The sequence below is a fragment of the Cyprinus carpio genome, chromosome A12 (genome assembly GCF_018340385.1).
Source record: "Cyprinus carpio isolate SPL01 chromosome A12, ASM1834038v1, whole genome shotgun sequence".
NCBI classification, from domain to species: domain Eukaryota; kingdom Metazoa; phylum Chordata; class Actinopteri; order Cypriniformes; family Cyprinidae; genus Cyprinus; species Cyprinus carpio.
Genome location: NC_056583.1, coordinates 14,950,038 through 14,963,445, shown reverse-complemented (window position 1 = coordinate 14,963,445; position 13,408 = coordinate 14,950,038). Strand labels below are relative to the sequence as shown.

The 13,408-nt window shown below is 35.8% G+C and overlaps 1 protein-coding gene across 12 annotated transcripts in view; it reads right to left on the bottom strand.

Annotated features, from left to right (window-relative positions):
- Positions 1 to 13,408, bottom strand: part of LOC109086348 (voltage-dependent T-type calcium channel subunit alpha-1G-like) — a 194,627-nt gene that overhangs the window by 28,847 nt on the left and 152,372 nt on the right. For 7 of the 12 annotated variants that reach the window (XM_042767776.1, XM_042767767.1, XM_042767772.1 and 4 more), the window contains 5 exons: positions 9,993 to 10,119; positions 8,875 to 9,000; positions 8,580 to 8,669; positions 7,035 to 7,227; positions 5,608 to 5,655 (listed from right to left, as the gene is read on the bottom strand). In XM_042767776.1, the coding sequence (XP_042623710.1) occupies positions 5,608 to 5,655; positions 7,035 to 7,227; positions 8,580 to 8,669; positions 8,875 to 9,000; positions 9,993 to 10,119 (584 nt within the window). Of the gene's footprint in view, positions 1 to 5,607; positions 5,656 to 7,013; positions 7,228 to 8,579; positions 8,670 to 8,874; positions 9,001 to 9,992; positions 10,120 to 13,408 lie in introns of all 12 variants that reach the window. The other 5 variants (XM_042767770.1, XM_042767775.1, XM_042767778.1 and 2 more) reach the window with 2 other exon arrangements.

The following is a 13,408-nucleotide window of genomic DNA, read 5'->3' as shown; positions in this document are numbered from 1 at the left end:
TTCTTTATGTGTAAAAAATTTTTTTTAATAATATTTAATTTAAATATATTTTATTTAAAATTGTTGACTTTAGCAAGTGACAACATAGAAGTCAATAATTTAATTTTGAAAATGACTTTGATAAAGGGTCTTTGTATGTGATAAAAAATTTTTTGGCAAGCTAAGCTGCTTCCCCAACACTAGTTGTTGCTCTACATTTATAAGATTATTTTGATAAAATCATCTGCTTAATGTATAAATCTGGCAATGTATTCAGGTTCGTTCACATAAGCAATTTCTGAAAAATATCTCACACAAAAGTCAATAGCATACTAAATTATGAAGCATAGCTCACGCAGAATTCACTTTCAAACCAAGCAGATTTCTGTTGGTCAAAGCAGTCAGTTTGTGTGACCAACATGAACCCATTACGAAATCTGTGTGGGGACATCTTTCGTTAGATCGCATAGATTCCAATTGAAATGATTGGGTTTGACCCACAAAAATTTGCAGGAAGTGGTAAACGTGTCTGCACCTAAAATGAATAAAATCTACTAGACCAATCACAAACACCCTAGAATCACAAACACAGATCACTTGTACTGCTCAAGTGGTGCTACTTCAGCAGAATCTCTTTACCTCTTCCCCTGTTATTTTCTTTCTATAGTTCACATGGGCTTGTTTAACCACCCAGACAGTGCTACATCCCTCTCTCGGCTGGTATTTGTCAAGCCTCCACTCCCACAACATGACAAACAAGCCAGCTGTACCAGTACACAACTAAAAAAATCATGTTGTACCAAGAGGTTACAACAATTCTCTCACAGAAGAGACTTTTAACTCCGTATTCTATCTATTCGTTTAATAAACCTACTCCCTACTGAATGAACCATGAAGACCCATAAAGAGATTAGGTGCACTTCCTGCCAAACGGCATGAGTCTGCTGAAATGTAGGACACTGTGTGCATTTTAAATCAGAATCAGACTCTAAGTTGGATGTTTCTTGTACCCTTACATGAGGTAGCAGAATATTTCAGTTAATGAGTTTTTATTAAGATGGTAACATGGGCTTTATAAAACCCACCATGCATTCCCTAATCACAAACTGCATAAAACATGCATTATATCCAACTGTGACTGTTTCTATTAGACAGTCAAGTGAGCTTATATACTAACTATCTAGAGGTAAAGGATCATATCTTGACATTTATCAGAGCAAAAGGAAGTCTTTTCAGCTGAAAACTTTATGCCATCTGTTCAATTTGGGGGGCTGTTGCTTGCCCAAGTTACATAAAGAAGACTTTGAGTCATTTTCACTTGCAGTAGGAAAAAAGGAAATGGTGTTTGGAGCTGCTAGGTTACATAAGTGACCGTGCTGCCTTCTGCTGCCAAGAATGGAGGTTACACGACACTTAGTAATTTCGTTTTCTCCCTCTGTCACTTGCTGTCTCATTGCTCCCCCAGTTGAGAGACTGCTAGAGATTTAAAGAAATATTGGTTGGTCGTCTCTAGCTCTACGTGGGAGCATAAAAACAAATTGAATAAATGCTGACATCATGTTCTTCATTAAGGCGTTTTTGCTATCAGGGGCTGTTTTTTCAATGTTACTGTAGCCCCTGTGCATGGAACCCAATGAATATTCCTGCAGAACCGCAGAATTAGGACATCCATCATTCATGAAGTTCTACACATCCCAGTTCATTAATTAAGCATTTTACCAATTTGATTGCGCTTTCAGCTATGAATAAGAATGTAGTCATTTTTTTTTTCTCTGTTTAATAAATATTTCAAATTTAAATCCATTTAGCAGACTTTCCAACAGATCAGAAGAGAAAAGGTAAAATGGACAAATGTCAGAGTCATTCTTGATAAAAAGAAGGGATTGTTCTATAAACTAACAATATTGCATATGGTATGCAACTTTTGATATTTATAGCAGATTTATTACTCATTTTGTTTTGAGTTAAGCAGCATAAATATATAAAACAAATATTTATAAATAATACAAAGCAGTTATTTCTTATTTCAAGTAATTCTTATACTTGAAAATGCTAGGGTGTTTTTCCTTGCCACTCTTGCCTTTGGCTTGCTCACTGGGGGGTTGTCTAGCACTGTTTTTCTTTTCCTTTTATCTTATTTATTTTTCTATTCTCTGTAAAGCTGCTTTGGAGCAATATGTATTGTACAAAGCACTATGCAAATAAACAATTAAATATTTCAAGTAAAGAGTAAGCAGAATGCATTCTTCAGCATCTAGTGATTTTTCCCATCACACCGAAGAAGGTAATTTACCTTTAAATTAACGTTTAACTTTTTTTAGTGATTGTCTTTTCATGTTACATTATTTAATATTCATGTAAAAGTTTTTTTTTTTTTTTTTTAATGGCAATGCAATGTAATCCATATCTGATCAATGTTGTGTGTTTTGACATTAAACATGTGCCGATATACAACTATACGGTATATCACAATAACAAACATGCATGATATTGTTATCATGGGCACTTCAAAATGCTGTGAATAATTATTAATTATTCCGATTTTTAGAATTGCATTTTAAGAATACTTTTCCCATCATCCGGTTAAAATGCACAACACCACTGTATGCTGCGTCAAAGAGGCAAGCACACACTCTGACGTAAACAAGCACATTCCCACTCTGACAGCAGATGGTGCTGAAGAGACAGCAGACATGCAGCCGTTACCCTGGTAACCATTAATAGGCCTATTGTTCCATTGTTTTTTTACAGGCCTTTTCTTCTGCACTTTAATCTGTACGAAACAATTGTTTATTTTAAATATTTAAATACAATAAAGCAATACACAGAAATGTATAGAGTTCTCAAACAGAGTTCTTAAATACGTGTTATAGCATAACAACACTTTTTGCAACTTCAATTTCAATATTGTGATAATATATCATAATAAAAGCTTCAGCAATTGTCGCAACATGAATATTGTCACTGATTTTACATCCTTAAATATCAAAAGTTAAGTATTTCTTTATGATTAATAATAATGTCAAGATGTTAACAAATACCATCAGCTTTTTTATGAGAGAAAAATGAACTGAATTCAAAGCTCCAATGTTTTGAAATTCAGAAAGGACCCATCTGTAGATTCCGTATGTGCTTATCAATGAGGCAACGTCCTGATTTTGAATGAATGATAAAAAATCCAAACCTGCCTCGATAGTAGCAGGATATAAATTACTATCTTGCAGCCTAAAAGGACTTACGGTAAATCAGATATGTTACCTAATCAAGGACACCTCCAAACGACATGCCTTGTTAATATAGTGTGTCCGGACGAACTGCTGGCAGGACACATTTCTGATGAGGCACCTAAGATAATGGCTAATAAATGTCGACTGGGGAGGACACAGGTAGAGGAGAGGCAGATGGTTTCAGCCCTACTGCAGAGTGATATGATTAGCCAGCCCTTTGATCCCATACGCGAGCATACAGCAGCGATGGCAGTCCAACAGGAGGGGAACAGAAGCTAATCGAGAGAGACAGACTGGCAGGGGGCAACACCCCCACCTCTCCTAAACAGAAACCCAAAACAGAATGATAAAATATGCTGAGGCACAGGGTAACTGGATGGTTGACTAATTAACACATTGTCTTCTAATTGGAAGGAAAATGGAGCCTGTTATTTTTTAATCCCAAGTGCGATAACAGAACTCAATCATAGTGTGAACACTGTCAACGCATGCAAATGTGAACTGTGTTTAAAACATGGAAAAGTGTGATCAATCAACGTTTATACCAGGCTAATCTGTAGAACTCTCATGTTAGAATATATTAGCATATACAGCTTCATAAACAATATGCAAAACACATTAGAAGTGCATTCAGCATTTTTTTATTATTATTATTTTTTCGCTTATTCATCTCAGTGGTCTTGGACGTTATACTGACACCTTCTGGTGTGGATGCATTACTTAGTTTATTAGTGTAGCTGTATTTGTGATGCATTACTTAGTTTATTAGCGTAGCGGTGTGTGCAGATTTTAATCATAAAAGAGATGTTAATGTCTAACACTAAACACTGGTGATAAAACAAAATTGAAAGGGTTTTAAAATGCATAACTGAGAAAGAGGAAAGAGAGATGCTTTGCAAGAACATTAGGGGAATGGGGCAAAGAGAGACAAAAGAAAGTTGGAGACAGAGAAAGAGAAAGAGAGTAGGAAAGAAAGAGAGGCAGGGAGGAGAAAAGAAAAAGAGTTCATGAGGGAGCTCTTGTTCACAGAGGCAGAACACAGACAGAAGGGGAAAGACTCTCAGCTACACTGAAAACAACACGGGTAAACATGTTCTATGCACAAAAATATTCCGCTTTTTAAGTTATATAACTGCCTTTTTTTGTAATAGGTGCTTGTTTCTGTACAGCAGATAAAAAATTTGGAAGAGATCCAAAAAACATATCATAATAATAATTAAAATTTTCATACTGCTATTGTTAGGGCTGCAATAACTAACTGACAATAACTAAACAGCATTTATTTAAAATAGAAATCGTTTGCATCATTATAAACTTTACTGTCACTTTTGCTCAATCATAATCAAAGTTTTGAATGCTCGTGTACATTTTACTGTTATAATGAGGGTAGTACAAAACAGCAAGTCCTAACAGTGAGCATTCATATTAGTTCATATGTCACTAATACAGTTACATTTTCACGACAGACATCAAATTTAGGTTTAAAATTGGCTGTAATTGAAACATGAAATGCTACAACAGTTAAAATGAGGGAAAACAGGCTTTACGAACTAAAATAATATATTTTTAAATAACTATATTTTAAACCATTTTTGCCCATAGTGTACATCATAAATTATATAGACTTTTCTCCATATTATTTAATAGCAGGAAACAAATCTTGTATTATACCCTCTTATATCCAAAGTAAGCCAGCTGTACTCAAATTACTGTATCAAATAAAATCACGTAAAACAGCCCAGTACAGCAACATTTTCTTAAGTCAAAGTGGAACAAGTGTGCCATACAAACACTTCACTCACGCAAGTCACAAATGAGTATCAACATGCATCCTCTGAACAACAGCAAGGTGTGGAGTGGTGTCGTGTTTAGCATGTCAGTAACTCTGAAAACAGTGTTATGGTGTAACATCACAAAACGAAGTGAATCACTATGCCACAACACCAAACCGATGAGAAAACTCTGAAGCAGACAGATCAATAAAAGCTAAGACATTAACAGTGATACTCTTTCCTTCGAACAGTCAGCCACAGTGCGTCATGCTGGGGGCAACATCGAGAGATCGGACCTGAAATACCACCAAAGCACTTACTGCAAGCTGAGGTGAGTTTATCGAGAGCTAGATCCATATTGAAAAAAACAACAGTTTTTTCTCTCCCTTTCTCTCTCTATCCATCCCCTGTGTGAGCTTGAGGCTGGGCTGGCTAGAGCTGGTGATGAGGTGTGGAAACCAGACATACACACTTCCACAGACAATTCTTGTGTGGTCAGATCAGATCTGATGATGTGAGAACATGGGGGCTGATGGTGCCTTCCCACCCAGTGTCCCTCTCCCACCCTCATCCCAAAACCCCCACCATCACCACGGTGAACACATAGACATGCCATAAGCAATCTGTACCTTGTGTGTGATCGGGACTGGACCAACTGACACCGGTCAGCATTACATCTAGAAGAACGAAACCATGTTAATCAGGTAGGGCAAGCAAAGAAACCTTCAAAGGAGCTGAAATAGGATGGATTTTCTTTGAGAATATGCTGGTGGGCGTTCCATTTATTCTGAGTCCAAAATAACTCTATTGTTATGTGTAAAACACTAATACGAAATCTATTTATCCTGGATGTTCGAGTCCTAGATTATTAGTCCGAGATTACTGTTCTTGAAATACTTTGTGGATGGTAATGTCTGGCAAACAAACAAATAAAACTTTTTTTCAGTTAATGATACCAACAAGTTCACCTGAAAGGAACCTCAACTTTTTATAGCAAAAGTCCACAAAATGTTATCTCAGGATATTTAGATATTACTGTACGTTCAAAAAGAAGTTTTAAAATATTAATCAGGCCAGGCAAAGCTGACACACGGTTTAATCCCATTTCCACCCCAGAAACCTGACACATCCCGTCAGACATTCACACCTACGGAAAATTAGATTTGTAGCAAAAAGAAAAAATGAAGCTAGGTAAAATAAAGCACCTTTCCCTCTCCAGCTAGAGCTGATGGCATGATAGCGCTATAAAACAAAAGGAAGCACTAATCAGCTAATGTGCAAATCAAACTGAGAAAGTATGGTGTGACAAAACATTTAGAGATGGCTAGATTTGACCTTTGAACTGAGATTAGATAATAAAAGGACCAATGAGACTAGCTTTGTTTGCCTTGCATGAGTTATAGTCTCTGATCTTGTGTTCTGACACAAGATGTTATAGTATATAGATCACCTATTTACATCTGTATTTCTCAAGGGCTTAAAAAATAAAAATTATATTTTTAACTGTAAAGATCAAACATGCTGGACCAATGTCCAAGCCAATGTCCCTAGCATCCACACGGAGATACCCAGTGATGTTGTTTAAATTCTAATGCCTTGTACTGAAAATAACAGGTAGTGGAACCAAAAGAGAAGGTCATCAATACCACGCCGTGCATCCTGAGTAGCATTGGAGCAGGCAGCTGATGGATGTAACCAATTTGAGTGTGACAACAACGGGATTTTTATTTACTTCTCAGACTGCACTGTCCTACATGCATGAGAGGAGTAGGGTGGGCAGAGCCCTGGGGCAGTGGTCTGCCGCACACCCTGCTCTCTCAGTAAGCAGATCACCATGCAAGCCATGGGACATGCTCTAGAGACATTCCCAGGTAAAGGGGGGCAAGCTGGGGAGGGGCGGATTCCTAGCTAATTACGGGCCCGAGCATCTCATTCCTCATACGCTGATAACTAATTAGCATTAGCAACTAATTTAGCACGCGGTCGAATCAAAATGATCAAGCAGGACTCAGAAAGGTGTGGAAAGGCTACCGACCAGCTAGCTCCTTCTCCTTACTCCTTCTTTTTTTCTCCATGCGTTTAAGGCGCTTCTCTTCACGCCGTTTGGCTTCTTCGGCCTCCTGGTGCCGCCGACACTTGTGAAAGTTCTCGACCACCACACCAACAAACATGTTGAGCACAAAGAAAGCCACGATCAGCAAGAAGGAGATGAAATAGAGCAGCATCCATGGGTTGTAATTCATGACAGGCTACAAAACAGAAAAACACAACATGGATTAATGTACACAAATCACAACAATCATCACACGCAAAGAAGTATAAACTAAAGTAAATTAAGCACATACAAACCTAAACAGTAAGTTGGGCCAGCGATTCAGCAATGTTGACTTGCATTAACTACCTACTTATGGATTTATTAAATATGTTATAAATTATAATACAATGTAAAAAAAAAAAAAAAAAAAGAAAAAAAAAAAAAACGAATTTTCAAAAGCAAAAAATATATTTACACTTTTTTTACATTATACATACATTATATATATATATATATATATATATATATACATACATACATACATATATATATATATATATATATATATATATATATATATATATATATATATATATATATATATATATATATATATATATATACGTAAATATATCTTATTTCTCTTATAATAATACAATTTTTTTTATAGGAGAAAGGGAAAAAAGGCAATATATATATTTATCTAATAAATTAATAATAGAATAGAATAGAATAGAATAGAATAGAATAGAATAGAATAGAATAGAATAGAATTTCAAATTCCAATTTTTTTTTTATAAAAATACATCAGTTGCTGAGTCAGGTCCCAAGGAGTAGCTTACAGCTATGTTCAAGATGGTGATGATGGAGAATTGTGATATCAATAAAATTTCAGTTCAAAGGTCTGTCCTGCTGGGGACCTGAAAGATGCCTGCCTCTAGGCTAGATTAAGCGTTCTGTGTGCAGTGGTGAGGCACAGGTCACACGGCATGAATTTGAAGAAGACATATCTGTGCCAATTCAAACACATGAATGCCTTGGCTAGGACAAGGGCTGAGCTCTTTTCAAATAGAGCAGAACAATTTCAGGAGCCTACGGCCACACATGAGGCATGAAGACTTCCTTATCAGGCAAAAAAAAAAAAAAAATCCAATATTTTATTACTCCGAAATTAATTCAAAATTATTCAAAAATTCAAAAAAAAAAAAAAAAAAAAAAAAAAATAGACATTTTGGGGGAAGAGTGTAAAATAAGCCACTTCAAAGAGATCTGTTGAATGGACAGTAAGGAGCTTTACAGAAGAACTGATTAATGGAAAAGCAGTTCTTTGAAGCCAGGACAAGATTGCTGACCAATGATTTTTCAGCTCTGATTCAGTTCATAGAGTTTGTCCAATCAGAGTTTGCAGTTATCAGAGAACGCAAATGACTGGAATGTATTCTGACTCAAAGTTTGTTTGCATTCTATAAACAGTGACCCACTTAAATAAGGGGAACCCATAGGCATATAAATATTATTACAATAAAATGTTATGCAGGTAACAGGAGCTTCTGATATAATCAATACCTGCTGATCGACACCGACAGCATCCAGTCCGTCGTACATTATGTCCACCCAACCATCTTTGGAAGCCAGAACAAAAAGGGACATGAGGGCCTGAGGGAAGTGAGAGATAATAAAAGAGGTTAAAAGAAATCTTTGACTTCAGTGGCTCCATTTGACTTTGCTGAAAATGGGATGAGACCATAACGGATTCTTTTCAAATTGAAAGTGACATTACAAGTCGCTTGTAGGTACATCTAAAACAGCATCTTGAGAAAGAGCGAAAGTTTGTGCAACCATTGCCAGATTAAACACTTACCTGCCCCAGGTTATCAAAGTTGTACTTGTGCCTGACCCATTTGTAGCTAGCCTGGAGGCAATCAGACTTGTTGGTGATGTTCCTTGTATCCTCCCCCTGACACACAAAGAACTTTCCTTTGAAGAGCTGTGAGGAAAAAGCAGTTTTATCAGCTCACAACCAACCTTCCTTTTCTCTGTGAGTGATTTTTTGGAATAACACACATAAAAATGTCTCAACTAGAACGACAGATATCAAGTGTCTTGAGATAATAAATAGAAATATATTCTATATATATTGGAAGAAAAAGAGGATGTGGAATGTAATAAACAATAGCTGACAATTACTGGTCATAATTTTTATGAAGAGTTCAAATTTCAGTTACATAAATTATGTACATATAAGCACAGTAAAATACTATATATATTAATTATTATTATAATTATTATATTATTGAAAGTCCAGTATGACTGTTTAGTGAAAACCATACAAGGAAAAAGCCAATGTTACACATGGCTCAAAGAGCACTGGCATCTTTTCCTGGAAGAATGAAAGATAAATTACATCGGCGTTCCCCTATGTAAATTGTGGAAGTATGAAAAACAGAACATTTTAATCATAGTCAAATTATCCAGCTGTGGGCAGGAAGAGTATGTTTCAAATTTACAGAAATGACAGAAAATCATGTATTCGTTCTATGCACCTCTTTAACTCTCACTAAAAGTCTTAAAGGCAATCTTGTGGATTAAACACACAGAGCTGTCAAATGTTATGTTACTTTATATATGACGGTTCCTTAGAAGGAATTACTACAATTAATCCCTTAAGTTAAGACTGGCTTTTACTTTAATAGTCTGATCCAAGGAAGAAATATTATATCCGCTATATAACTGTAAGGTAGCATTTCTAACTTCCCTACTAAAAAAACGTAGCTAAAACTGGCCTAAGCTGGTTTAAGATGGCCTGTTATGCTGACCAAGCTGAAAAGTGCTCAAAGTCTTATTGAAACTACACTCTAAAAAATGCTGGGTTGTTTCAACCCAATTACATTTTTTATAGTGTACTCAAAAAAAAAAAAAAAACTTTTTAAACTGGTCTACGTTTGTGATTTCTGCAAGGTTATGCTGTTTTGTACGTACCTGAACTCCCAAGATGCCAAAAATAATGAAAAAGGCACAACAGATAACTACAATGTTCCCAATAGGCTTGAGTGATGACATCAGTGTCTCAACAACCAGCTTCAGTCCCGGAGCTCTGCTGATCACTCTGAAAATCAAACAAGAGAACAGATTTTTAAGCAACAGATCTAGCCTGGAGGTTCACAACTGGTTTTTGCTTCAGGACTTCGATGTTCCATTAGGAAATCAAGAGGCAACTCAACACACAAACTATTTTCTCAGGAAAAACAAACAAGCAAGTAAATGTTTTACAAAATTACATAATTTGTATAGTATTGTCATGCTATATAAGTACATAATTTACATTTATATTAATAATAAATAATTTCATTTATTAGTATATTTAGGGCTGTCAAAAAACATTATCACACTAACATCTATTGCCAATGCTAATATTTATCAAGGATTAGAGTTAAATGTCTTAAGTTTCAAAAGGCTTTATCATACAGCTCATACAGTAATTCACCAAAATACACGGTGATCACCACAAACCATGTTCATTCTCATTTAACCCCTATTTAATGTAGTATGGGTTAATATTTTTAATCTTAAACAGCTTTGTGACGGATGAATTTGGGCAAAAATTTGAATTAGACACACTATCTTTGACTTATAACAAAAGACTTTGGAAGCGCTTTCTCCTTTCTTTTAAAACCTAATAAGCCTATTTATTTTGCTATCCTAACTATGCACAATTATATGGGGAGCTGCATAGTTGTAAACTCCGAAAGGGTCCATAAACTGCTCAGTCCTTGCCTGGCCAGTGCCTGCGAGTGGATAAATATTTCTCATGCTTTCACCAACCTGACATTAGTCAGCTTTCTCTACTTTTGGCATTCCATCATTGCTGCAATCACTATCTCCTCTACGAGTGAGCATGGCAATTACCAGCAAACATTTTCATGCCCTAGCCATTATGCTAAGCAACCGCAATGCAATGCTGTGGGGAAACTTTCTGTGCTGCATAGAAAGGAGACGGTTTTAATTAAACCGCCGGAATAAAGATGAAGCCTAATTATTAACGGCACAACATCCGGCACAAAACCGCACCTGTCAACCTCTACAGAGGGTGACACCAACAGTGACGCAAAGACCTGCTCACAAAGGCCCAGACAATAACATATGTAATACAAATACACAGCTGTAACAGGAATTCAGCTGCTTTTTTTGTGTTGTTTGGTTAAAAAAAAAAAAAAAAATTAAAATTAAAATAAAAGGGGAAAAAAAGCATGTGTTAAAAAGCAAGTGTTCAAAAGTTTGGCCTCTTTAAAGTTAACATGCTGTCTTAAAATGTTGCACTCATGACACGAGACCAATGAAATGTGCTTAAATGGTCAAAGATGTCAATCTAATGCATGTTTAAAAAGACCAACAATGAAAAAGTAGCGCAGACAGATTCAAGATCAACTGTTTGTCTGTAAGAACAGCGATTTACATGTAAAATTATACTGTAAAAGGCAACTGACTTTAATCTACGGCATTGTCTGTGTTGAACTGATGTTAATGGGATTCAATGAGGACCTAAAGCAGTAGCAGGGGATCCAGATGCATTGCAAAAACATTGTATATTGCAAGATGTTTATGATATTACACACACACACACACACACACACACACACACACAAAAGACTTCAAAAAATGTTCTTCCTTCAGAATAAAGAAAAAAAGGCACATCAGTCCTCATCTGGTGACAGTGATTTCTGGCTCCTCACCACAGAACTGAGCTAAAGCAGCTAAAACCTGATTTGATCCTCAACTTTGGTCTTCTTAAGAAGTGTTCTGTGATTGTATCAGTGTCTGAGGATGAAGAAAAGGCCACGTTTAAAGAGACCAGGTTTAGTCAAAGTGGCTGGTTGAGAAAGGAGTCTGCCAAAAGGAAGCGCAGATAACAGGCTGCTCTGTCTTTTGTGTGTCTGAATATCTACGTGCATCTTTCACAAGCTCAAGCGTATTTATTAAAGCTCACTTTGGGGATTTCATGTAATACCATAAAATCAATTATGGAAATGTCAAACGATGAGGAGGATCAATATGTCTAGACCCACGCTCATCTCTGACTGAATTTGAGAGGGACAGTCTAGTGAAATATGACTTGTTCACAAAATAAATAAATAAATTCTGAATTGAAATAAAAGCTGAAATATCAAATCAAATAAATTGTGAATATTAGATGAAAAACTTGGCAACTAAAAATAAGCTGAAGTTTTAAGTACTAAAATTACCAAAATTAAACAGAAAAAAACTAAATATAAATATTAAAAAAGACTAAATCACATAAAACAAATCAAAAGTAATATCAAGTGTAACCTAAATATTAATACATATTATAATAGTATATAAATAGCAAGCTCACACCTTGAGATTTCAACCCCTGACCAATAGAGGGCACTAGTGCTTGAGGTGTTGTACTAGTAATGTTTTTTAATACAGTAGACATTTCAGATCACAGTGAAGTTATGTGTATATATAATTTTTCATGAAAAAATGTCTAAATATGGGATTTTGTGCAATTTAATATGTATTTATATACAGTATTAAAAGAGCAGTGAGAGCAAAAGAAAAGCATGTTTGTAAAGAGGACATTTTGAACATATCAGATGGTAACACCATGGTAAGGTCATAAATATGCCATGGTACTGAATTATTGACATAGTATGATAAAAAAAACAATGGTACTATTGTAAATACCATGATTTTTTTGTTGTTGTTGGTGAGAAACCAGGGTTGTGGTCCTAGTTTTATAATGTGATGCAGAGGTGACTCTTCTGGTTTCTGAGCACGTGTTATGGTTATTGTGTTCTGCAAGCCTTCAAAAAAGCTGAATTTCCCATATTTATTGCTCCATTCTGGTCTTTGTGTTCTGAAAGGTTTTAATAAATAAATAAATTAAGAAGGAAACAATAAGTAGAGCACTGAAGGAGTCCCTTATTCCCAGAACACAGAGACACATTTTCATCCTGGCTGTAATTAAAGGATGCTGTAGTTGGGCTGGGAACCGTCAGTTTGGGGGATTCAAGTTGTGTGTCCCTGACACACACACACACACACACACACACACACACACACACACACACACACACACACACACAGCAAGCACACAATCTGAAGACATCTGTCAAATGACCAAAAAAATCTCAACTACAAAAAAAGATGGTAGTAAAAACAGCAGCATGAAAGCAGATGTAATGCAAATTTTATCCTTATTTACTTACTCGTATGTCGTTCCAAACCTGCATGACTTTCTTTCTTCTGCAGTCCAAAAAATGAGATATTAAAAGGACTGTTCACCCAAAAATTCAGTCATTACTTATTCACCCTAGTGTTGTTTTAATGCACCAGTGAGAAAATAATGACTGAATTTTTGCTCTTTCTCTCTA